The sequence below is a fragment of the Salminus brasiliensis genome, chromosome 17 (genome assembly GCF_030463535.1).
Source record: "Salminus brasiliensis chromosome 17, fSalBra1.hap2, whole genome shotgun sequence".
NCBI classification, from domain to species: domain Eukaryota; kingdom Metazoa; phylum Chordata; class Actinopteri; order Characiformes; family Bryconidae; genus Salminus; species Salminus brasiliensis.
Window position 1 is genome coordinate 5,784,413 of NC_132894.1, and position 24,969 is coordinate 5,809,381.

Consider the following 24,969-nt stretch of genomic DNA (forward strand, 5'->3'; position numbering starts at 1 on the left):
AGTATTTTTTATGTTTTAAATTATAGAGGCTGTTTATAATTGCTGTTGCTTTGCCTTTAAATTGAATATGCAAATGAGCTCTGTTCTGCACTTAAAGGGGTAATTTGGGTAGAAATGTTAAAAATGCCATATCATACATTTTTCTTGTGGATTTATTAACCATAAATGTTTTTTAAGAACAAGCTATTGTTTCCCTGATATAAACTACATGTCCAAATGTTTGTGGACACCCCTTCTAATGGTTGTATTCAGCTACTTTCTACTTTAACAGACAGCTTCCCCACAGTTTAGTCCCTGTAGAGAAGTACTGCAATCAAAATCTGCTTCAAAATCTAGTAGAAAGCCTTTTTCCCTGGACAGGAGAGACAGTTACTCCAACTACTTTTTTTTTAAAATATACACAATGAAAAAACAATGAATGAGCAAGTGTCCCAATACTTTTGTCCATATAGAGTATGTAAGTGAGCTCTGTTCTGATTGACTGTGCCTCTTTTAGAAAACAGTCCGGCCTGAAACGCACCATAGCCAAAACATTAAAACCAAATAAATCTGCAAATAAATCTGGTGAATAACATTTTAATGATTCCAAGGGGTGAAGGTGATGTGTTAAAAGTAGAACAAATGGGCGAGCGTAAGACTCTGAGATGCTTTGATGGCTGGTTTGCACAAATGATTAAGTGCTAACAGTGTCAGTGCGCTTAGAAAAGCAGATTGCATCACGATAAAATTTATCATGCTACGATAAAATATCATATTGCCCAGCCCTACCCCACGATATTAGGCAGGTGGTATTAATGTTGTGGCTGATCTGTGTAGTTAATGTCTAAATTAAACGTGTATTGTTTGGTGGTGCAGAAAACCCAGTAAGAATTATTGGGAAGTGATAAAAGCCACATTTTTCTCTTTCTCAAATAACAACATTTTAGTCAGCACTGAAATGTGAGTGTGTGTGAGTGTGTGTGAGTGTGTGTGAGTGTTAAACTTGCTTGTTACACTGAAAAACACAGATACAAACATTTTGAGCCAATTCTTTAAAATACTGTTCCACTCTGAGATTTCAGAAACACACAGCTCTTCTGGGTCTTCTGGGATCCAGACCCTTTAAAGTTCTGTCTCAGGTTAGAACCGCATTCACACCTGCATCACCACCACGAGTCCTGCAGTTCTGCAGACGGTGCTGCAGCGCGTCTCCGAGGACTGCGCTGATCGTCGTCTTGCTTAGTCAGGATGAGGAGGATGAAGATTTGGCTGTGAAGGAGATTACAGCAGTTTACCATCGACTTCCCTTCAGTGCAGCTGATGCGTGCACACACACACACACACTCTGTTCTGCTGTGTGTGTGTATGTATGTGTGTGAGTGAATGAAGGAGGATGTATAGGATACATGCTTACAGCAGTAAGTGTGAGGTGTTGTGTGACAGGGCTGTATGGATTCGGGATGGGCCGGTGGGCTGCTGTGCTGGCAGGCTGTAATTTGATCACATGGTCCGGTCATGAGGAGGCCAAGGACATCCTCAGTGCTGCGTCCCACCAGCAGCTTCCACTGATTTGTTTGGGGGGGGGTTGTTGTTGTTGTTGTTGTTGTTGTTGTTTTTGTTTTGTTTTATTTTGTGTTTGATATTTTGGATAACCCCGCCCTCTGCTCCACTCATTTTTCACCTGCATGTGTGATGGTGATGTAATGGTGTACAGTGTGTCCTAAGTGCCTTTCGTCACTCTTTAGACTCCATCATGAAACAAACCTGCACTTTAAACTGGGATGATTAATGTTTCTAAACGTTTCTTTAGTCCTTCATTCATTTCTCTTTTATTCTCCTTTCCTTTTTATTTTATTGTTTGTTTTTTTTCTATTTTTGTTTTTATTTATATATATTTTTTTATTCTTTCTTTAAATTTTCTTATTTTGTATTTTTATTTATTTTTCTTCAATTTTATTTGCTCTTTTTTCTATTTGTTTTCCAATTTATTCTTAGTTTTTTTTTTTTATTCTTATTCTTTTTCTTTATTTTTATTGCTTCTTTTATTCTTTCTCTTTTTTCTGTTTTCTTTCTATTTTATTTCTATTTAATTTTTCTTTTTTTTTCCTCACAGTTTTTTTTTTATTTTTTTTATTATTATTATTATTATTATTGTTATTTATTTTTTCCCCACTTTCATTTTTTTACTCTCTTCCTCACTTGAATTCTTTTGCTCTCTCTGTAGTTTATTGAGGCCAATGCCGGGATCAGCTGTATGGACTCCCTGTGCTGTTTCTCGGAGGGCCGGAGTGGCTGTTCCAGGCTGGCCGGGCTGCTGGAGAGACTGATGGGCCGCTGCGACCCCCGCGCCCCCAGGTGTGACCTCTCTCTCTCTCACTTCTGCTGCAAACACACCGCCTACAAGCTGGAGCGCGAGGATGCCGCCGCGGGGCAGGAGTGAGGGAGCTCGGCTTCAGCTTCAGCGTTTCTGTAGCAGGGAGTGGGGGTCCCAATCGGGGCGTGCTGTTTAATCTTGCCTTTAATAGATCGATCAGTTAAAGCTGTGTACTGATTTTTCCTGGGTTTGTGAAGTTCCGGTGGAGGTTCGGCACCATCGTAGGAAAACCTTATACCTCTGAAATTACAGTGCTATTGGAGAAGGAATAGATGGTTTAAGAGCGAGACACTGCAGGCTGAAATTATGATCTTAGCCCTGTTTTCTTTCTTTCTTTCTTTCTTTATTTATTTAGGGGTTTAGGGGTTATTTTTTTGTACATTTTTAGATGAAATGAATCCATACTATGTCTAAACATGAAACAATGAATCATAAAACTCAATAGACACATTTATTTCAACTTATTTTCTCAATTTGCATTTACTCAGTGAACAAATTTAGCTCCGCCCACTTTGGCACAAACATGTTACCACCTGAAAAGCTAGTCTCTTGTACAATCTACATAGAACCTGCCTTAATTTCATTTTTATAATTTCATTATTTTTATTACCGAATGATTTATACTAGCTTTGTGCTACAAAATGATCTCAAAATTTTAGAATTCCTGTTTCCTCAGTAAAACGGTGAGATTGCAACAGTCTGTTCTATAACATTTTTCTCAGTTTTCACAAAAAAATGAACCACAAATCAACACCAAAACATTTTTAATATGTAATTTTTTGGAAAGTCTCAAATACCAACATATTATACTTCATAAATTCAGCTTACACTTCAGCATATAGATCAGTAATCAGCGTATTGCTTTATAAATGTACCCAGTTGACCTGCAGCGTCTCGCTAAAGCAATGAGCAAGCAAGCAGCCACCAATTAGCATGAATTACACCAATTAGCAGCAGCTTTTGTAGCAGCATTTGGCTGAACTGTTCCTTAAACATCTGTTAATGTAACTAAATCTAAATAAATATGAGGTTTTCTTACGACGGCGCCAACATGAGGCTGCAGGTGCACTTGAAAATTCCTCTGAAGCATCTCTAAAGCCATGAGGAGAATCTAATGGAGTCTGTCCCTATCAGCTCTGTGTCTTTTATGTCTGTCTGTCTGTCTGTCCTCTAAACTGTCTTTGGCATGTTCTCTGTGTCACCGGTGGAGCTCCGCTGCAGTTGTTGTTGTGTCTCTCTTAACTCTCAGCACTGTGCGGGCAGCGCCGTTCCTCTGAAGACGCTAACGTCGTCTCTCGAGGATCCCAAACGCACATCCAACCATTTTTATGCAAGTTCTATTCTCGTTGAATGTTAAAAGCAGATGATGCAGCTTGTGGAGCATCAGCGTTTTCAGAAATGTTACATCTTAGTTAATTGAAGGCTTGTCTTTAGGTACTTTGTGTGTGTGTGTGTATGTCTTTGTGTCTGTGTGTTTGTCTCTCAGTGGACACGGTTATTGATGGCATGCAGCTGTAATGCACTCGCAGGCCTCTGCTTCCCCAGTCCTGTCTTAGTCTGTGTGTTATCAGCGCTTTGGGGAGCCTCTCGAGTGTCCGAAAGCTGTGAGACAAGCACTCTGTCTTTTTAATGCTACAACACTGCCACCCCAGCAGGGGGCGAGAGCGAGTCGAAGGGTGGGCACTATGATCGTCTTATCAGTTTCGCTATAGTACTCCGTTCTAAATGTGGGATGGAGATCATTAGAACTTCATCTTCAACCCTGAACACCTGCATGGCTTATTAAACACTGACCTAATGAAGCTGAAGGTGCTACAAAGGGTCCTATGAGGGCTGCCATCGAAGAACCACATTCGATTCCATAAAGAACCATGTTTATAATTGAGATGTGAGCAAGAAGTTTCTTTCCACATACACTACATGGACAAAAGTATTGGGACACCTGCTCATTCGTTGTTTTTTGCTGAAGCATCCGTCTCTACTGTCCAGGGAAGAAGGCTTTATACTAGAGTTTGGAGGAACATTGCGGTGAGGATGTTGGATGATCACCACCCCACCTCATCCACAACTCCCCAACTCATCCCAAAAGTACTAGCTGGAGCACCAACCATCATTCTAGAGAACACAGTTCTTCCACTGATCCACAGCTCAATGCTGGGGGGCGTTATACCCCTCTTGCTCAGCAAGTATTATTCTATTGGCAGTAAGTCTCTAAAGGAACTAGACAAGCTGTGTGTGTGTGTATATTTGCACATCTGTGTCAGCAATATTTGCAATATTAAAAGGGTTGTCCACAAACATTTGGACATATAGCGTATCTCTATAGAACCCAAAGTGGTTCTTCTATGGCATCCCTTAAAAACATTATAAAAAACAACAACATTTGTAGCTCCTTTATTTTTAGGAGTTGAGCTCCTCCCACAAATGTGCTCCTCCGTAGCTACCGCTCCAAAGTTTAGATCACATCTGATATTTATATTCTAAGCATACAGTAATTATTCAGTAGGAATTGGTTTAATACATTTTATTATATCAAATGAGGCACAAAATGGGGTATTAAAATCTTTTTTTTGCCCCAATATTTGATCATCAGATCAACATTTGAGTCTCATTTTTGGCTCATCTTCAGCTCCACCTTCAGCTCCATCTTCAGATCATCATTCTGGACATGCCTTAACACACTTGTCTTGTTTTTTGGGATTTTATTTTGGTTTTGGTTTTACAGCTTTGTAGTTTCCTACAAATTTTTACAAAGCTGTGAAAATCAACCAGACAAACATATTGAATATAGAATTGTTTTATACATTATTTATCTGTTTTAAATAAATTTGTGGGCGGAGCATGGGTGGATACATTTATAGACACCTTTAAACAACAACTCCATAGAATAACATTACTAGTGTTATTTTCCCTTTCGGATACTTTATATAATTTTTTTTTCCCCACAGTTTATCCAATCTGTTTCTGCCATTTTTTTAAATGTAGCACCCCTACATTACTTTTTTTTACCTGGTTTAAGTACCAGCAACGCTCTAAATATACTAAATATCATGATGTGCGTCATGTATCCTGTATCGTGATGATGCCGTCCAGCATCGCCGTATCGCCCACCCTTAAGTGACTCAGCCAGGCTTCACTGCAAGGAAGCCCTCTGTGTTTGTTTTCACAGCCAAAATACCGATAAGGGACCACATCTAGACGGAGAGAGACACTGGAACTGTAGAACTGTAGTCTAAAAAGGGTCGATCTTTATTTTATGGTTATTTGTTTATGAACTTTGAAGCCTTACCAAGATGAAGGGGGGAGGAAATGTCAAATGTCTGTCTAAATGCATGGAGGGGGGCTGCCTTTGGTGTTTTCTATGCTTCGTGATGGGTTAGTGTGTGGGTGAGAGCTAGTATGTTTGTGTGTGAGTGTGAGTGAGAGAGAGTAACCGATTTCCCCTGAACTATCACTAGACACTTTCCTCTGCTTTGCTGCTCTTTTGGTCCTTTTTTCCTATGTTTCACTGTCCGAACCAATCCGTCTGCAGCAGTCCAGAATCCCATAGTGTGTTTAAAGGTCCGACTACCCTTTGAGCTCTATAGATGTGGCCTGTTACACAAGCTGTACTGTATGCTTTTCACGAGGACGGATGTTAGCGTTAGTTGGTTATTAAGGTTATTAAAGCCGGCCGGCCACATTCTCTTACTCTCTCCATGTACTCCTGAGATGAGCCTCATATAACTGTATTTAGTCTGCTTTATGAAATAAGTGCATTGAATTGAATGCATAAAGCCTTGGAAGACACAAGATCTTAAAACGGTTGTCCTCATCTGAGGGGAACATTAATCGTGCATGTTTGAACTCTGCCCCTTTTCCCCCCCACCTCTCAACAAAAAGGACTATAATCTGAAGCTGTTGACGCCTGCTGTTGTACTCATCATGATAGCCTCGCTCTTGCTCTGCCTATAGCATGCGCCTATGTAGGATATGATGAGCTACGACTCTGGCTCTGGTTTGAAGAGGCGAGTGTGTGTTTGTTTTTGGTGTGGACTCACATGCGCCCCCTGGTGGTCAGCCGTTGCTTTTGTCAGAGGTCAGATCCTCTGACAAGTCCTCTGTCCCAAACAGGAGCTCTTGTTTCGAAGGGCTGCCCCTTTACGATATTACACGGATTTTATAGGAAGCCTGTATACGCTTTAGTATTTTTCTACGAGCTGTAAAATATTCTTTTTAAAACATTCACGTATCTATTTTACTGTATGCGCGTGTGTGTGCGTGTGTGTGTGTGTATATATCTAAATATATACTCCGTTTCGTACATATAGCATCAGTACTGCATTATGTGTGTAGCAGAAGGTGAAGACTGAATGTGAAGAACAGGAAGGAAGGGAGCTTGTGTTTCCATGTCATTACTAACCCGCCCTGCACTAACATGCCATCTTCCTCATCCCTCCATCAGCTGTGCCTCTTGCTGCTGTTGGCTTGTGCTGCTGCAAGTCAAAGCAAAGACTACATAGTTTTAAATCAGGGTTCATTTTCCAGTCAGAGCTTACATCAGCAGCCTTTACAGAAGCCCTACTCCCCAGCATTTGCAGTAGCGCAGGGGCGTCCAGGTCTTGGAGGACTTCGTCCAGCACTGTTTGGCGATTGTTCTGCTCAGACACATTGGGTTGAACTCAGAGCTACACTCTTTAAAATAAAGGTGTTTCCAAATGGTCTCTTGGAAGATGGTATAGAGAAGCCTTTGGACCTTTTTGGATCCATGTTTGGTGCAGTTAGTGATTTCTCTATTCTCGATAACAAACATCTGTAGTTGACCACCTGAATGCCAACATCTGGTTGCTATTTGTAGCCGTTGTAGCTATTTGCTGGGTGTGTGTGAGCTCTGAAATCACCAAACTGTGTTAAAGTAAGTCTCTCCACTGGAACTGAACTGAGTTAGTGCTTTAGCTCGCATTTGTTTGCCCCTGAATGCCCCCCTCCCCCCTCATACCTCACCGCTGCCCTCCTATCGTTGATGCTTCCAGATCGTGGAGCGACTCGGACCCTTTCTACTCAAACGACCGCAGCATCCTGACGCTTTCTCCCGTGGAAGCCACTCACTGCTAGGGGCATCCCTCCATCCCAAAGAGGAGCTTCTCTCAAACTGGAGGTAACCCGACCTTCCTTGGGCTCCCCCTGAGCTCCCCTGGGCTCCCCGGAGCGCCCTGGCCCAGACTCTTACCCAGGGGTCTGGAAGGTGGTCACAGATTTGAGAACTGGAGATCCAAGAACCAAGAAAGGCACCAGTTTCCTCCATTTTCTCAAAGGCTTTAATCCGACTTTTTATGCACCGAAGCTCTTCTGCTTTTGCACCGTGGACCCTTTCATCTTTCCTGAGGAAACTAGTGGTCCGCCTGAAGCCATACTACCCTCTTTATTACCTGATTTTTCAAGGTACGGAAAGCCAGAGCAGTGCAGAGTTTAGCTGACTTTGAAGACGTGCCTACCCGTGAACCTGGTCTCGTGCGCAGACGACGACGACGACCATGAAGGAAGAACGTCTCTAGAGCGCCTCCAGAAGGAAAGAACTGACATCAGCTTTGGCTTCTTTGACTAGAACCTTCATCGGCCATTTGCCTGCGTGTTATTTTGGTTCCCTTTGCCCACAGAAAGCTTTATTTTCTCCCATTAATCACTGTGTGTCATCATTGAATTAACATACTGTTGCCGTGTTCTTTCGTTGCTCATCTTTCTTGTTACTAACCTTTTGTTTGTTTGTTTGTTTTAATTCTTCTGTGTGAGTTTGTGTGTTTGCTCATCTTTCCTGAGCGAGGCTGCAGACTGCATGTGGTTCTGTTGCTCTGCTCAGCCCTTTTTTTTTTATTATTATTATTATTATTATAAGAGGCCTTTTTGGGTTCCTTTGACTGAAAGTCCTTCCCCAGTGCTGGCTGGGGGGGTTGGCTGAGGGTCACTGAGACAACCGTTTTAAACTTGCTTCACTCAGTTCAGATGCATGCATCATTTCAGATAGAAATAACCAGTACTCCTCTACACGTGGCTACGGAGCGTTGGACCTATGAAGTCTTCGCTAGGGGGGGTTCGTAAACTTGTCTTGGGATATCTGCTCTATTGCACTTACTCAGATGGAGATCGCAGGTCGAAGGTAATTGTCATGGTCATATCAACAATGTTTAATGTCTTGTTTTTACTTTCTATGTTTTTTACTTTCTTAAAATTGGCAGCTGCCATTTACACTGTGCCCAGTTCTCACACACTGTTAAAAGTATAGGAGATCCTGGAGGTTCAGTTCTCTTCAGTTTGAGGAAACCTTCAAGAAAAGGATTTTTAGAAGAGGTTTCTCCAGTTTCAAACTGAAGAACCTACGAAAGTTCCTCAAGGATCTTACTTTTAACATTTTTAATGGTGTGAACGTTCACATTGCTGATCATTTGTCAAAACTTAAAAAACGTAATAAATAAATTACATTTTATTGGATAAACACTCGTTATCCTCTTACATGTAGCTTAAATAGTAACAAAATTATTGTAGAATTCTTATTAAATCTTGTTTCTACCCGATATGTGATTTTATCTATTAAACATGCTTTAGAAATAGTTAATCCATTTTTCCAAATTTCATTTTATTAACTAATCTAAAAATGAAATATCAGATATTTAGACTTGATTTAAGAGGATTTCACTTGCTGAAAGTGTGTATTTACATATCAAGGCCGTATCAAAGCCTCATATCTCTGAAACGATGAGCTTTAGAAGTGAACAGAAAAACTAACTTCAAAGGGAGTTTAATTGTGTTCCTGGTCATTTAGGCCCATTTCTACCAGACCACCCCTTCTGAAATGTGCACGTTCTAAAGAGCAGCTGCGGTTTTCAAAAGCTGGAAACATGAAGCCAAACTGCAGGTTTTTGACGTGACCATGACATTCTTCTTATCTTAGAAATATTATTTATATATTCTGAATATTTAAAAGGTGATATATATAAATATATAAATAAAGAATATAGTTAATCTAGAGCCCTTCTGCTCTGAAGGGGTCCACTCAAACAGACTCAAACAGTGAAGCATCTGAAAGGAATTCCTCATAGTCACTGGAGGACACTTTATTTAAAACACGTTAATAAGTGGGACTTTAAGTGGGTGTTTGTTTGTTTGTTTGTTTATTCCTTTAGTTTTGAATGGAAGCGAGCGCTGTCCGTGCATTTGCATATCAGATGAGGAATTGTAATTATTTTTCTATCTCTCTTCACGTTTCTCTGGCTGTTCTCTGTTCTGTTCGCTGGATTTGAATGGTTTCTCGTGTCGCAGACCCGTTACCCCCGAACGACGCTCTGTGTGATGATCTATCAGCTGGTGGTTATGGTTCGTTTAAGAATAATCAATTTTTTTAAATTATTTTCTTTCTGTGTGACGTCAAGACGCTGCTGCCGGACGTTTTGCTGTTCATCACGCTGAGGGTCAGCGTGTTGTCCAGCACGGCGGCAGTCTGCCACGTCTGTTCCTCAAAGAAACATTAGCAATAAGAAGAATCTCTCTGGGCCGGCTGAAGGCCGGTCCGGCTGTGATGTCAGTTCATTTTGTGTTTCACTTCCATCCTTTTCAAGACGGCAGAAACGAAGTCTGTTCGGTTACTGTTCTCTCCTGACAGTGAAAGTGTTGAAATGCTGATGTTTAAGAGAATTCTATTTACAGAATAAACACGTTTTTAAAAAAACTGATCCACGGTCCAGTGTTTTGGTTTGGAAGAGTGAAGAGCCAGCTGCTCTAATGAAGAGCCTGGGAGGCTGATATTGATCTGTTCATTTAAATAACTGCACACTAATTAGCCTCTGTGGCCTTCGCCTCAGCTGGGTGTGTGGACTGAAGTGAAGGTTGAGCAGTAAAGCTCGACTGTTTAGCGCTGATGTGATGAACTACATTATCGTGGCTCTCAGTGTGCTTTGCTGAGGGCATTGTGGTAGCGTCAGAGTTCTGCTATGTGGTGGATGAGCTCTCTCCTGCACTAAACAGGAACGTCTGATGGGGTAGGAGGAGGAGGCCATCGTAAAATAGGCCTTGTAATATAATTCAATGAAAATAATCAGGAAATAATTACAAAATAAATGTTAAAAATTAAAGAATTTAAAAGGCATCCAAGTTACTCTTGCAAATACTAACCCTGCAAGATTCTCAGCCTTTGCAAAATCTGAATGGGAAGAAAAGTCACACATTTTATATATATATATATATATATATATATATATATATATATATATATATATATATATATATATATATATATATATATATATAATGTCAAAATAGCATCGTGCTGACTGATGTGATCCACGGCGGTCCCACCTCACAGCTTTTAAAGGATGCTGCTAATGTTTTGGTGCCAGACTCCACAGGAATCCACGGCATGAACGGTCAGATCTGTTGTGGCAGCATCTACTCAATACTAGGTGGTATTAATGTTATGGCTGACTGGTGGAAAGAACCCTGTCCCACTAATAATTTAGCTTTAAATAAGCTTTAAAATCCTCAGGACTCTTTACTGAAAGACACTGAAACGACAATTTTTCTTTTAAAGATATTATATTAACATTTTAGACCCAAAATCTTCTCAGAATCTGTTGTAAAACAGCATCTCAGGCCTCAGACAGTGCATTCATAACCTTCCAGTATAATGATGTCCTGTGACGGAGCTTTAAGAGGATTCAACTCTTCAGACATCTGGCTTCATTCACCAGCACTGTGGACCCTGCTGACTTGGTAAGTGTCTCTACATGAAGCGTTCCACACCAAATCTTGTTCACCTGTTAACCTTTAATTATGCAGAAAACTGAAAAATCAGTGGTATGTCAGAGACCAGAAAAGTGTGTTTAGTGAACGTTAGATGTTCTGAGTGACCAATCAGACTTTCATTGTTTCTTTAACCCTGCAAGTTACACTTGATTGGCTTTCTTAATGAAATTGTGACCAGGCTACTGGCTGAAGCCTGGCTTCTTCCCCATGAAATTCAGCTTTTTTTTTGTCCACTAAGAAATACAAGGTCTCTAAAAAGGCACATACAAACCATGAAGAGAACCACACAGACAAGAGTTTACAGAAACAGCATCTAGAACAAGAAACCCGGGACGTTTATAAAGCAGAAACACAGGAGGTCAGATTTCCTAAACATCCACATTAGCCAATGATGTAGAACGTCTGATTAATCTTAGTGTAATGAATCAAGCTCACTGGAAGTGTGCATAAGGCTTCGTTGCCAGCAGTAACTACAGTTAATATTACCTTTACTCCAGGGCCATCAGTCTCAGTTTGGTGATTTCTGGGCTCTAACGCACCTCATTCAACTCAACAGTGAGCTTCAAGTAGGGGCTGCACGATATATCAGCTGCAAATCGTCCTATAAGCTATTGTGGTTGTAATTACGCAGGCCCATTCTTAACCGTATCATTGCAGTAAACCACAATACTACTGCATTTTGGCAATATCGTGCAGCGCTGGTCAGCAGGGTCAATAGGTGCATTACAGCAGACACAAAAATCACCAAACTGTGCTGGACTGCAGCCCTCCAGGACCTTCAGAATTCAGAAAAAACTCCTAAACCATCTTCAGTCCCTCCAAAACTCTCAGGACTGTGAATTCGCCGGCTCGGGCTCCTCCTCGAACTCCACCAGTGCTGCGTGCCGACTGGCCTGCGACCCCTCTCTGTAGAAAACCTTCTTAATAACTCCGGCTTTGGGGGCACGGATGGTGTGCTGGAAGGTAAACAGGATCGGATCAGGAGCCAGTAAAGGTAGGAGTAAGTGTAGACTGAGAAGAGAGAGGGAATGATCTGTAATTTACCTCCATTTTCATGGCGATCATCACCACAAGAGGATCTCCTTTTTGGACAGTGTCTCCTGCCTTCACAAAGACCTGCAGATCCAGCAGAGTGGACATAAGAAACATAGTACTAGTGTACAGATGGGACCGGTGTGTCATTAAAGTGACAGTCGGGCAAAAAATAATCAAATTTACACAAATTTCTGAACGATTAGGACCAAATCACAGTCAGGGGGAGGTGTCAGAACAAAGTGAGGCATTTATTAAGACCAATAGCAATGAGGGGGAGGTCTCAGAACAAAATTTGGCAATGATACGGACCAATCACAGTGAAGGGGAGGTCTCTGAACCAACGAGGCATTTCTTAAGACCAATTTCAGTCAGGGGAGGAGGGTCTTGGAACAAAACAATGAGTTGTTTTGGGCCAATCACAGTCAGGGGGAGGATCTCAGAACACAATGAGGGATTTATTAAGACCAATAGCAATGAGGGGGAGGTGTCAGAACAAAATGGGGCAGTGATTAGGACCAATCGCAGTAAGAGGGTTATGATTGGGTTACAGTCAGAGTTAGGTTTAGCCGCTGTAGACTTCTGCATCATGTAATTCTCTACTATATCTTGAATATATGTCTATGATAGGGTGTGGTGTCGCAGTACCTTCTCGATGGTGCCACTCATGGGTGCCACAGCACCTTCCTGTGCCCCAGAAGTGCTGACACCAGCCAGAAACTTGGGCAAAGGCACATTGACCTGGGCACTGCCCTCCTGCAGAGAGACAGCCACATACAAGTCATACATATCAATGTCTTTGGTTACAATATAATAATCAATAAATAATGAAGACGCAGTGCAACAACTGATGCCATATAGCACCTCTTAGCTACCCACCATGGAGAAGAGGTGGATCGTGTTGTCCAGGATGACCAGCTTCGGCCGAGACAAAACTCCATTCACGCAGCAGCGCAGGTACGTAGCTCCGCCCTCATTCTGCAACTCGCCCGAGACATGGAATACCTGGCCTCCAATCTAACACACACACCCAAAATTAACACACACAATTTCCAGTGTACAAATGTAACAGTAGCAATATATCGGGGTGTAATGGTACATGTATTCGCACCAAACTGCCATGGTACAAGGGTCAGGGTTCGGTGAATGCAGTCGCATTGAGAATACAAGGCACGTGCAATTAACCCACTCAGAGGCTAGCTAATGCATGGGCTAGCAGACGCCAGTACTGAAGGGATGTGGGGAGAGAGAAAGAGAGAGCGCCATCTAGCCATCTAGAAAAAGCACAGACAATGTTTGGGCTCCGGCTGCTAATGGCTGGCAGGCCGGACGACCCGGGATTCAAACCAGCAGTCCTCGGGTCATATCGGCAGCGGCCTAGTCCGCTGCCTCGGTTGGGCCCCTGAGCAAGGTCCTTAACAGTCTCTGCTCCCTGGTCGTGGCAGCAGAGGCTGGTCACTGCTCTGGGCACGTTTGCTCACTGTCTACCATGATCATTATTTTTATTTTTTTATTCATTCATTCATTCTAACCCCTTGTGTCATGTGCTTTACAAATATATTATTATTAGTTATTATTATTTTTATTACGTACCTCCATGCTATAGGTCCCGTCAGTATTGTATGTAACAGCCACGGACACTTCTGCAAGAAATCAGACTCCATCAGTGATTTCATTCATAACACTTCAGCATCACACGCAATCAGATTCTATCTACTCAAGCAGTAAATCAGATCCTTTTGCTGAACAAAGAAAAAAAAAAAAATCCTTCACTGTGATCAATAGCCTCCCTCATACACATTAGTGCTCATCTATAATGCAGGGGAACATGCTATTCCAGGAAAAACTGTCTCCTGTCTCGGACATGTGGAGGAAGATGGAGTATATTAATCAGCATAATTGATCATGTGTGGATAAAAGAACATGATTACAGCGCAGGACAGTGTGTTCTCCAACTTGGCGGTCCAGAGGTCTGAATATTTAGGAAATGCTCCATGCACTCCAAGTGCTATATATATAGATAGATATATATATATATATATATATATATATATATATATATATATATATATATATATATATATATTTAGGCTACTGTCTAAAAGTTTAAAAAGGGTTACAGCAGTAATACTCCGCAACACACAGTGCAGCTGCATAGCTTCAGACTAGTCAGAGTGCCCATTCTCAGCCCTTGCTAGTCCATTAAAAGTGACTACACTGGGCCCAAATAGGCCATGAACTGAAAACGAACACAATTTAGCCTTCACTCTGTTTGAGGTCACAGGTGATGCCACAGGTGTTTCAATCGATCCTAATCAGCCTGCCTTTCCCTCATTCGTACCTTAGGTACTCGCAGTGCTGTGCAACCTCACTCAGTATGTATGTGTGTGTGTCCTGCAGCTCTGTCTGTTCTATCTGAATCAGAGCAGTGAGGTTTTGTGTTTGTGTGTGTATATTCAACACTCACTGTTTTGCCCCAGCTGCAGCGTCAGGTTCCTGCGGTACAACACGTTCAGCCGGATCCCGTTACCCAAGCCGAAAGGGGAGTAGACGTCTGCAACAAAAACACCAGCATCTGATTGCAGTTACATACGTCTACCTCAGAGGATCCAGTCTATAGTATTACTACTAGTAAATAGGTAGCATTGATAAACCTGTGTGTGGATAATTTTACAGACCTTCTGACTGCTGCACAAAATCCTGTGTGTGTTTCTTCTCGCTGAGCAGCAAGCCCAGAGCTGCCTGGCAGGCCTCCTCTCCGGTAGGGGGCACTGCAGCTGGGAAAAGCTGTGCGTGATGCTGTGGAATGAAGCTGGTGTGCACGTTTCCCGCCTCAAACTCGGGATGTCCCGACAGGTTCAGCAGGAAATCTATGTTAGTGTTCAGACCCACGATCTGAAAGCAGAGGTTAAAAATACACGTTAGGTGTAGACCAGACAGAGCATTTGAGCCCAGGAACCCAGATCAACTGTGAGGGATGGAGGTGGGAATGTCATGGTTTGGGGCTGCTTTTCTGCAGTAGGGCTTAGAGATCTCTCCAGTATCGAATCCACTAGGAATTCTTTACTGTATGAGAGGAAGGTTGAGGAAAACGCGAGAACACCCGTCTAAAAACTAAAGCTGAAACGTCACACAGCTGAAAGAGTTCTGCATGGAGGAGCGGGAAACACTTTCTCCCAGTTGATGTCAGAGACTGGTAGATCTTTATAGGACACATCTAAATGAAGTTATTTCAGCCAATGGGTTAAATAGCAGCTATTAGAGCTTTGGGTGCCTTTTTTCTTTATATTTTTATATTAAGTTTTATGTGTCCAGATGTTTTAATATATTTAAAAACACAAAGGTTTTCATGAAGTGCCCTAACCTTTTTCACATGACTTTGCAGAAATGTTGCAAGGGTGTGCAATTCACAGTAAAGTCTGTATTTATTAGATGTACACCCCTTTCACCTTCTCCACGTTTTATTACATTACGGACATTGCGATAGACTGAGATTTTTGCCTCAAACATCTACACACACTTGCCAATAATAAAAACATTTTTTTAAAACATATGCAGGTTTAATTTACTGACAAAAATAGATAATTTAGGGGTTACATATCTGTACTTAGCCTAATACTTGTTTGATGCACCTTTCAGCAGCAAATACAGCTTCAAGGCGTCCTGGGAAAGAGCTACGAGCTTGGCACACTTGTTTCTGGACATTTGTGCCCATTCCTCTTGGCATATCCTTGCAAGCTCCGTCAGGTCGAATGATACATATATATGATATATGATATTTTAATACACAAATGTCTAGAAACCTGCATTCACTTTGAGGGCTAATATGTGTAGAATTTTGTGACAATCTAATGTAGAATAAGTCTGTAACATAATAAAACAGAGAAGGTGAAAGGGGTGTGCAGACTTTCTGGCTTGACTGTACAGATATAGAGCATTTTTATAAACTGGGGTATTACTGTAACAATTATTTATTAATATTTAAACTATAGATTTCTTTTAGGACGCGTCTCAATTCACGCCATCAGGCCCTTGCAATTAATCCAGAATGCAGCGACATGCTTCACCTTCTCTGTTGCGTTCTCTTCACTGGCTTCCTGTAGCTGCTGTCTGCATCCAATTCAAAAACCTGATGCTGGCCTAAGAAGCAAAGCCCCTCTGTACTTACTGCCAGTGAGCAAAAGCCAATCTGTACCAAGAGCCCTCCCAGCTTCAAGTACGGCTCGGCTCGACCCGCCCTCCCTTAAAATCCACGGAAGACAAGCGTCCAGGCTTTTTTCTGTCCTGCACTGAAGTGGTGGAACGAACCTCCCCTGGGTGTTTTGTAGTTTCCACGCTTATAGCTATTTTTGGATCCTAGCCAAGGGAATTTTCTGACTGAACAGCGTCTGCTAAATGCCGTCAATGTAAATGTAAATGTTACAGAATGAGTAGATGTAATGAGTGATGTTCTCCAGCAGAGGGCAGACTTACATTGTACTGGCGCAAGCAGTAACGGAGCTTCCTCAGTGCTGCAGAGCGATCCTCGCCCCACACCACCAGCTTAGCAATCATGGGGTCATAATGAGGGGACACTTCGTCTCCTAAAACACGAACACACAAAACTTAGTCCAACTTATGAGAAATCTGATTTTCTGTTATTTTTATTAGGCTTTTTTAACAGTAATGCTGAACTCTCTGAGGAGCTAATGGGCCTCAAAATGCTTGAATTTGAAATCAAGGAGATCCATCAGAGTTAAGTTCCATCCCTGATCTAGCAGTCCTTCTCTGTACTTACTAAATAAATTGACGACCTATTGACTCTAAACACACCACAGAAGTCAATGGGCAGTTGCTTCAGCAGTATATACCACAATCTCCATTACAGCTATACAGTGTTATTGACAGCAGAATGAATTGCAGTTACCCTCTCTGACCCCAGTCTCGATTCGCGTGTGTTCGTCCGCCTGTGGAGTGGACAGGTGCTGCAGGTGTCCCGCTCCAGGCAGGAAGTCGTTATTGGGGTCTTCAGCATAGATTCGGGCTTCAAACGAGTGACCTCGGAGCACAATGTCCTCCTGAGAGAGAGGAAGCTTCTCCCCAGCTGCTACCTGAAAACCCACACAAAGCTGAATAAGGAAGTCTTGTACAGGGAAGTGTAGTTATGGTTGCAAGTGTTCCAAATGTTTGTGGACACCCCTTCTAATGAATGCATTTCTCTACTTTAAGTAGACACTATAGAGAAGTACTGCCAATAGAATAGAACTCTCTAGAGCAGATCAACATGAACCTATTGGCACCATGCTGCCTAAAGCCAGGCATGGGCTAGAGAAGTATAAAGCCCCCCAGCATTGAGCTGTGGAGCAGTGGATGATGGATGGTGCTTCATTCAACACTTTTGGGATGAGTTGGAGAAATAGGGATAAAAAGGAGGTGGTGATCATCCACCATCCTGACCTCACTAACGCTCTACAATCAAATGCTCAAAACCTAGTAGAAAGCCTTCTTCCCTGGACTGTAGAGGCAGTAACTCCAAAAAAGGCAGGATAGACTTTTTTTAATACCCTTGATTTTGGAAAAAAAAAAAATGAATGAGCAGGTGTCTCAATACTTTTGTCCAAATCGTGTATGTTTAAGCTGACAAATCACCAAACTGGACACCTCTGGTCTATCTGATCAATCTGATTCTTTTAATTCTCATTAATGTTATGAATTTATGCTTTCCACAATGACACACAACCTCAAAGCACAGCCATTATTCTCATTATTCTCTTATTATTCTCTCATTTCTCACCCTGAGCTGCCACTCCACCAGGTCTGTGCCTGTGATCATCTCAGAGACCGGGTGCTCCACCTGCAGGCGAGTGTTCATCTCCATAAAATAGAAATTGTGCTTAGGGTCCATAATGAACTCCACGGTGCCTGTGAACACAGACCGAGCGTGGTAAGCCTGGAGGCGGACAGCCTTTTACACAGTGTAATCACCCTGCAGGTCTTTTTTCTAACAGAAGTTTAAAGTAGTGAGAGACGTACAGAGAGCCGTACCCCCCGTACTGTAAGTGTAGTCAATCAACCAAGACCGGTTTAGTGTCTGAAGTTTGCAACAAGGCTAATGTAGCTAATGGAGGATTAATGGAGGCTTTACACTTCAGACATCAACAGCTGTTTTTAAGATCTGCTCTGAACTTTAGTCCAAGTTTATACACAACAGTAAGTCATACAGTGTCAGACACCACATAAGCAAGTCCGCTAGAGATAACTGAAAACCTCCACACAGTTTGAGCTGAGTGTGTGAAGATTAAGGCCTGCAGTTAGCCCCAAGATATTTAGTGGGGAAATGCTAATATTCCTTAAACATGTCATGGATGATCTACTTTGGAGATTTTTTCCATTTGATGTTTTGCCAAACTAGTGTTTTAATCAGCTTCTTACCTGCTCCTACATAGTTGACTGCTTTAGCTGCTCGGACTGCTGCTTCTCCCAGTTTACGTCTCACTTCAGGACTAATATCAGGCTGCGGTCACACAAACAAGTGTACACACAAACAAGGAGTAAAGAAAAGACTAGAGTAATTTAAGGCCTTCAAAAGCAACCAACAGAAAACCATAGGACACATGCTGCATTTGTACACATAAAGTGCTAAAAAAAATTTTTTTTTAAAAGAGTCAGTCGTAAACCTAGGATAAACATTAAGCTCAGCAAAGTAAATGTTATTTTTTCATATATTAAGCATGTTAAAGTAATTTGCTGCTATGGGTGATAAACAGCTTTGTGTAATTTTTTGTGATATCTTGGCAAATTCTTCTGAAGTCCACACTGGTGTTTGCTCAATCCCTCAACCCTGGGAGATGCCATGTAATCAATGTCACTTATAGCCCTGAAGATGGCGTCAAGGACTCCCTTGAAGGGAAATGGCAAAGCCAATTGAATAAGGGTGTGTTAAAACCTGTACTGAAACGAGCAGAATGTCTGAAACTGGAGGTAGCTAGCGGACTTGACGTCCAGCTGTGCACAGTGTCTCAGAAAGCAGTTTAGTGATTAAGTCCTTGCCACGGTATCGACAGCTAACTGCCACAAATGAGCGTTTAGATGCTAGTGTTCTTACTAGCCATTCGCGCTTTCGCCCAATAAAACAGAAAGGCTAAATTACTAGCCTGCCTGCCTGAGTCCTGAATTCTGTCTGAGTAGGCAGCATCTCTTACGTTTCAGAACCAGCCAATAACAGGACTAGCCTAGACATGTAAAAGAAATGAAAAGCCACACTGACCCCTGGTGCCTCCTCAATGATCTTCTGATGTCTCCTCTGCACACTGCAGTCCCGCTCGAACAGATACACAGCATTGCCATGCTGATCTCCAAACACCTGCACCTCCACATGCCTGAACACACAGAAGACCACTTAGAAATCACAGAGCAGTGCTTTCCACAGGTAGGCTGTATAATGGATGCCCCAGAAAAGTATTCTCTGTCCCATTTTAACTATACACAACTTTCATACAATTCTAAAGAGAAATATTTCATATTGTATACAAATAAACAAAGAAACCTTTGGAGGTGTCTGACCTCCAAAACCTGATTTAATTCAATGACAGAATGTCTGTTTTATGTTTTAGCTGCACAACATGGCTCAAAAATAACATCAAAATGTGGTACTCTGAAACATCCCAAATGCATAGCGATTTCCCCACGATTCAGTTCATATCCTTATTAAAAATCAGAGGATTACAGCTCTCTCCAACGCATGAAGTCCTCGAGAGTTTAACCATGTTTTAAAGAACGGTTGCTGGTTTAACTGCAGTATTTGTTATAGTATGTGCTATCCAATGTGGACGAGAGGAGGATGGGTTCCCCTTTTGAGCCTAGGATCCTATGCAGTTTCTTCCTCTTGATCAGAGGGAATTTTTCCTTGCCACTGTCGCAACTAAACACTATAAAGCTGCTTTGTGGCAACATTCGTTGTAAAAAGCCTATAGAAATACATCTGAATTGAATTGATTGTGTAGTTGATGCTTGCTTGTGCTGCTGGCTGTTAGGAAAAGGAGTTAGACTAACACACCTGGGGTTCTCCACAAACTTCTCCACCAGCATGACGTCGTCGTTGAATGATTTGCGAGCTTCTCTTCGCGCCGACTCCAGCTGCTCATGAAACTCTGCTTCGGAGTGTGCGATACGCATTCCCTGAGTGAGATATGGGAGAGCACACTGTCTAATACTGCGTTTGGGCTCTCTAACTAAATGCAGGGCATATCAGAGTCCTGTATATATATATATATATATATATATATATATATATATACATACATATATGTGTGTGTGTGTGTGTGGACGCATAGCAATAACCAGAACCAGGGCTGAAATGCCAAATTTCAGAAAGCTCACATTTATCCATTGAATTATACAGTATATTTGTTGTACATTAATATTTGAGTGCTAGTCATGTGGGTCAACAATAATTGTATAATGGGTCATCATCTGGGGTTGTTTTGTCAGAATGACTGCCATGAACAGGCGTGGAAACCTCTCTTACCTTGCCACCGCCACCTCGTACAGCTTTGATCATAACCGGATAGCCAATCCTAGCAGCTTCAGCCTGAAGCCTCTCATCTGACTGGTCCTCCCCATGGTAACCCTCAATGATGGGCACGCCTGCAGCAGACATGATGTGTTTGGATGTGCTGATACCAAAAAAACAAACAAAAAAGAAGCATTACATGGAATTCACATCAGGAATTACGGTGGTAGATCAGAAATTAGACATCAGAATCAGTAATGGCAGAAGAGTAAAAACACTCTGGCGGAACCTCTTGATCCCCATATCCCGAATAGCTGATGAAGGCGGGCCGATGAAGATGATCCCTTCCTGTTTGCATAATTCTGCAAACTCTGTATTCTCAGAGAGGAAACCATATCCGGGGTGGACAGCCTATTTCCACAACAGAAACAAAAGTCAAAATCAGGGAGCAACATCCAATACTGCTGATTAAGATTAGCATACCTGGCAACACAAACATTTCCAATAAGAAGAAATTGGGATTTGAGAAGTGGGAAACTCACATGAATCAGCATTAGAGAGAAATATAACTAGTATATATAATTATTTCAATAAAACAAATAAAATGCTGACGTTTCTGTGCAGAAGTCTAGCATTCAAATTCAATAAATACCTCAGCAAATATCAGCTTCAAAACTGACCACCTGTTTGATGTTTATCAACCAAAAATGATACAATTCTGATATTACTGTGCTTCCTTTGTTAATATAATTGCGAGAGGTCTTCACAGTACTTATCACCACTGTCACATATCTCCACAATGGCTTTTAAAAACTTCTTAACTTTTAATAAAACGCATAGATTTTCTTCCAGGTTATTCTTGAGCATTTTACTGGTTCATTAATCATGAAATTCTGATATCATGTAAACTGCCAGATTCCCATTATGTCCCATTATGAGGTTTAATATACTGGAACAGACACAATGACATAAGTTGTGACACATTTAAAAATACTATAGAAGAGGAGGACTGTAATACAGTTTTTAGTGCAAAGCACCTCATGGACCAGCTTTCCTTCCTTCCATCTGTACGTCATTCACCAAGTTACTCACATACGGATCATGTAACGTGATCTGGACTCAACAGGGGGAGTACCTGTGCAGAGGACTTCTTTGCAACTTCAAGAACTTTCTCCATAGACAAATAACTCTGCTGCGATGGTGCTGCGCCGATGTGATACGCTTCATCTGCCTAGAATAAAAAAAATTATATATATATATATATATATATATATATATATTAATAATAATAATACACTACACTACTCTACACTAAATTCTTCAACCGTTAATTACATTAATTACAAGATCTAAAATAGAAAATACTCAATAGGAAAATATAACGGAATAAGAATCATTTGTAATGCCTGTATTAAAATAAATAAATAAATAAAAATACCATTAAATGGATGGTTTAGATGCCAAAACTATGATAATGTGATTTTAAACTAAAAACAGTGATCCTGTCTGCAGTTGTTTGTAACGGTCACTAAGAAAACATTTACACTGCAACACTTGAGTAACCACAACGTCTCTTTTTCTCACCATGGCCACATGCATAGAGTGCCTGTCAGCATCACTGTACACAGCCACGGACCGGACACCCATCTTTTTTGCTGTCCGCATCACTCTGCATGCTATTTCTCCTCTGTTGGCAATGAGGACCTTCTCTATCCTTCCTGTAAAGAGAAAGCAGTCCAGATATTTATTATGAAGCCACAACAGGGACAAGCTTCACACCGTTCCTCCAAATATCTTATTCTTTTTCATCAGATGTTGATAAAATTCAACATTTCTATAACCATATCACAGAATCAGATGGCATTCACAGATTCACAGTCTTATGGAGAAGTCTGGGCAACTCATTTTTTGTTTATTTGCTTAATTTAACATTTTTAAACATTAAACGTAACATATAAAATGTGCCACTACTTTTGAACATAACACAACCCTCCCCCTCAGAAATTTCAATTTCAGAAACACCCTATACCCTATGTTTTCAGTGGGAGTGTGTCATTTTATAAGAGAGCAAAATAGTAAGGGAGTCCTGCAAATAATAACCAGAACAAATGTGAAATTAATTAATTACAATTAATATTTTTAGCATATGTAATATGTGTATTATTACTACTACTATATGTATTATTATTTGCATTTAGTTATTTTTTGGCTAGGTGGTTGCTATAGTATCTCAAATGGTTGCTTTGTAATTCCTGTCTGGTTGCTATACTGCTGCTATGGTGTCATAGGTAAATGCAAAGCACAGCGGCTGCACTGTATGTCCAAAGGTTTGTAGACACCTGGTTCATCAGCATCTCCTCTGAAATTAAGGGTACTTATTTGGAGTTCACCCCCCTTTAATGCAGTAGCTGCCTCTACTCTTAGTTTCAGATGCCTGAACACTGCTGTGAGGATCTGATTGCATCTTGCCTCACAAGAACATAACTGAACTCAGGTACTAATGTTGCATGCTTAGTTCTGCCACTCCAACTCATCCCAAAGGTACTGGAAGGAGCTCCATCACCCCAGAGATTGCAGATGCAGATCCACTGCTCAACAGCCCAGTGTTTTTGTATGGGTTTGTACAAACTGAACACCAGCATCAGCATCAGCATCAGCAATGGACGGCTCTGTCCTGGGGTGCTTCTTAGACCCAGTGCAGGTGGTGGGAGACAGGAGGATGACAGCCAAGCTGGCATCCATGCTAAAGAACAGCTCCCACCCCATGCGTGCATGAGACTCTGGCAGCACTGGGCAGCTCCTTTAGTGACCGGCTGCTTCACCCCAAGTGTGTTCAGGAGGGGTATCGCAGGTCCTTTCTTCCTGCTGATGCCAGACTCCACAACCAGCACTGCTCCCAGAGGACCACATACACACACACTTAACTACACACACATGCTCAGGGAACAGAGGTCCCTCAATGTAACAGAGGTCCCCCCCAGAACCCACACACATGTGCAATTAAGAGTCATTTGCAATACCTTGTAAATAATATTGTTATTGCTTTTTTAATTCTTATTTATATTGTGTATATAGTGTAAATTATTTATATCATTTTTGTAACTGTACTCCCTGTGTCTTGCTATCCCTTTCTGCTGTGACACTGAGAATTTCCCACTGTGGGACTAATAAAGGACTATCTTATCTCATCTTATCTCTTACTGGATCTGTTCTGGATATTTTTGGACACAAGAAGCCATTGAGCATGTTGGACTCACCCACTGACGCATGCCGGACACATCCTTTGGTCCATATTAGTCTCCTATGGGCAAGAGAGCACATTTTAAAGTGAGGCAGGCTTGAAAACAAACTGTCTGACCTTCCAATGACAGAGCATGCAGTCAGAGGACTTGTGCCTGGTTTGATTGAATGTTAAATACCCTGTTAGGACCTTAAGCTTCCCATCTAGCTACATCCACCTTCAGCTTGTCTAAAGGCCATGTTTTTGCAAAGACAGCAAGGCAGCTACTTGGTCAGTGCCTGGAGAGCCTGTAGAGCCTGTAGTGCCTGTAGAGCCTGGAGTGCCTTTAACCTTGCACCCTAACCTGGGCAATTCTGGCTCTGGAGACTATATGGACAGCTGTGAAGTAGATCAAGCAGGGTACAAGACGTTGTGGGCATTTCTGCACTGCTTTAGGTGTGGATGTCAGTTTGCCTGGCAGCTCTAACTTTATAAATCAAGCATAAACATCAGCTGGTAGCCAACTTTAATGAGTTAGCCGCAGTTTTCCTCCAAATTAGAAACACCAGCGCAAGCTAAACACCCCCTGACCAATGCATGCATGTCCCTGACCTCTATATAAATCATAAACAGAACAAAACGACGTGTTAAGAACTGTATCTTACTGTATCTGTGCTCTCAGCCCCGGACTGAGCTGTGTTTTCAGGACAGCTGCCATTTTCACTAGCTATGCTAAGCTAAGCTAGGCTAAGCTAAGCTAAGCTAGGCTCACTGATGAACGGGTTGGACTGACGGGCTTAAAAATGACTCATTTGCTTCCTTTAATTTAGCAGATCTCACTTTTTCTCTTCGTGTGTGCGTCTAGAATTTAATCAGCTATTTAATCCAGGTTCCTGCATTAGCAGAGCCTCTAGAATTAGCTACAGTGCTAAGTCTATAATGATGAATGGTTGGCTAATGTTAGCTAGTGGGCTACAGCGGTTGAGCCTCACCGCGACCCGTAGTTCAGATACACCAATCACATTGCGGGACGGGGAGGCGTGGCGCCGCGGGGGAATACGAATATAAATAATAGCATTTAATTTAATTTAATTTAATTAA

At 41.7% G+C, this 24,969-nt stretch overlaps 2 protein-coding genes across 8 annotated transcripts in view; one reads left to right on the forward strand and one right to left on the reverse strand.

Moving 5' to 3' along the window:
- Positions 1-10,056, forward strand: part of atp11b (ATPase phospholipid transporting 11B) — a 69,826-nt gene extending 59,770 nt beyond the window's left edge. For 3 of the 7 annotated variants that reach the window (XM_072661177.1, XM_072661179.1, XM_072661183.1), the window contains one exon: positions 2,204-7,303. In XM_072661177.1, the coding sequence (XP_072517278.1) occupies positions 2,204-2,419 (216 nt within the window). In that variant the 3' untranslated portion in view covers positions 2,420-7,303. Of the gene's footprint in view, positions 1-2,203; positions 7,304-7,365 lie in introns of those variants that run through there. The other 4 variants (XM_072661178.1, XM_072661180.1, XM_072661182.1 and 1 more) reach the window with 2 other exon arrangements.
- Positions 10,057-10,896: 840 nt separating this feature from the next.
- Positions 10,897-24,841, reverse strand: mccc1 (methylcrotonyl-CoA carboxylase subunit). The gene is made up of 19 exons (XM_072660827.1): positions 24,534-24,841; positions 23,906-23,949; positions 22,233-22,366; positions 21,784-21,879; positions 20,938-21,059; positions 20,664-20,811; positions 20,193-20,314; positions 19,404-19,515; positions 18,569-18,650; positions 17,931-18,058; positions 17,064-17,247; positions 16,631-16,740; positions 14,836-15,052; positions 14,625-14,711; positions 13,751-13,800; positions 13,037-13,174; positions 12,806-12,913; positions 12,170-12,241; positions 10,897-12,081 (listed from the first exon to the last, which is right to left on the reverse strand). Exons 1-19 carry the CDS (start codon positions 24,584-24,586, stop codon positions 11,953-11,955), a joined length of 2,136 nt encoding a protein of 711 aa, XP_072516928.1. The 5' UTR covers positions 24,587-24,841; the 3' UTR covers positions 10,897-11,952.
- Between the last annotated feature and the right edge of the window lie 128 nt (positions 24,842-24,969).

What these genes read in the sequence shown, in the direction of transcription:
- mccc1 (XM_072660827.1), bottom strand. Translation starts at nt 24,586, where the DNA reads ATGGCAGCTGTCCTGAAAACACAGCTCAGTCCGGGGCTGAGAGCACAG. An exon ending in AGTCAACTATGTAGGAGCAG is followed by an intron (nt 18,059 to 18,568) that starts GTAAGAAGCTGA and finishes CTGTGTTCACAG; the next exon opens with GCACCGTGGAGTTCATTATG. An exon ending in GCTGCAGCTGGGGCAAAACA is followed by an intron (nt 13,801 to 14,624) that starts GTGAGTGTTGAA and finishes GATTTCTTGCAG; the next exon opens with AAGTGTCCGTGGCTGTTACA.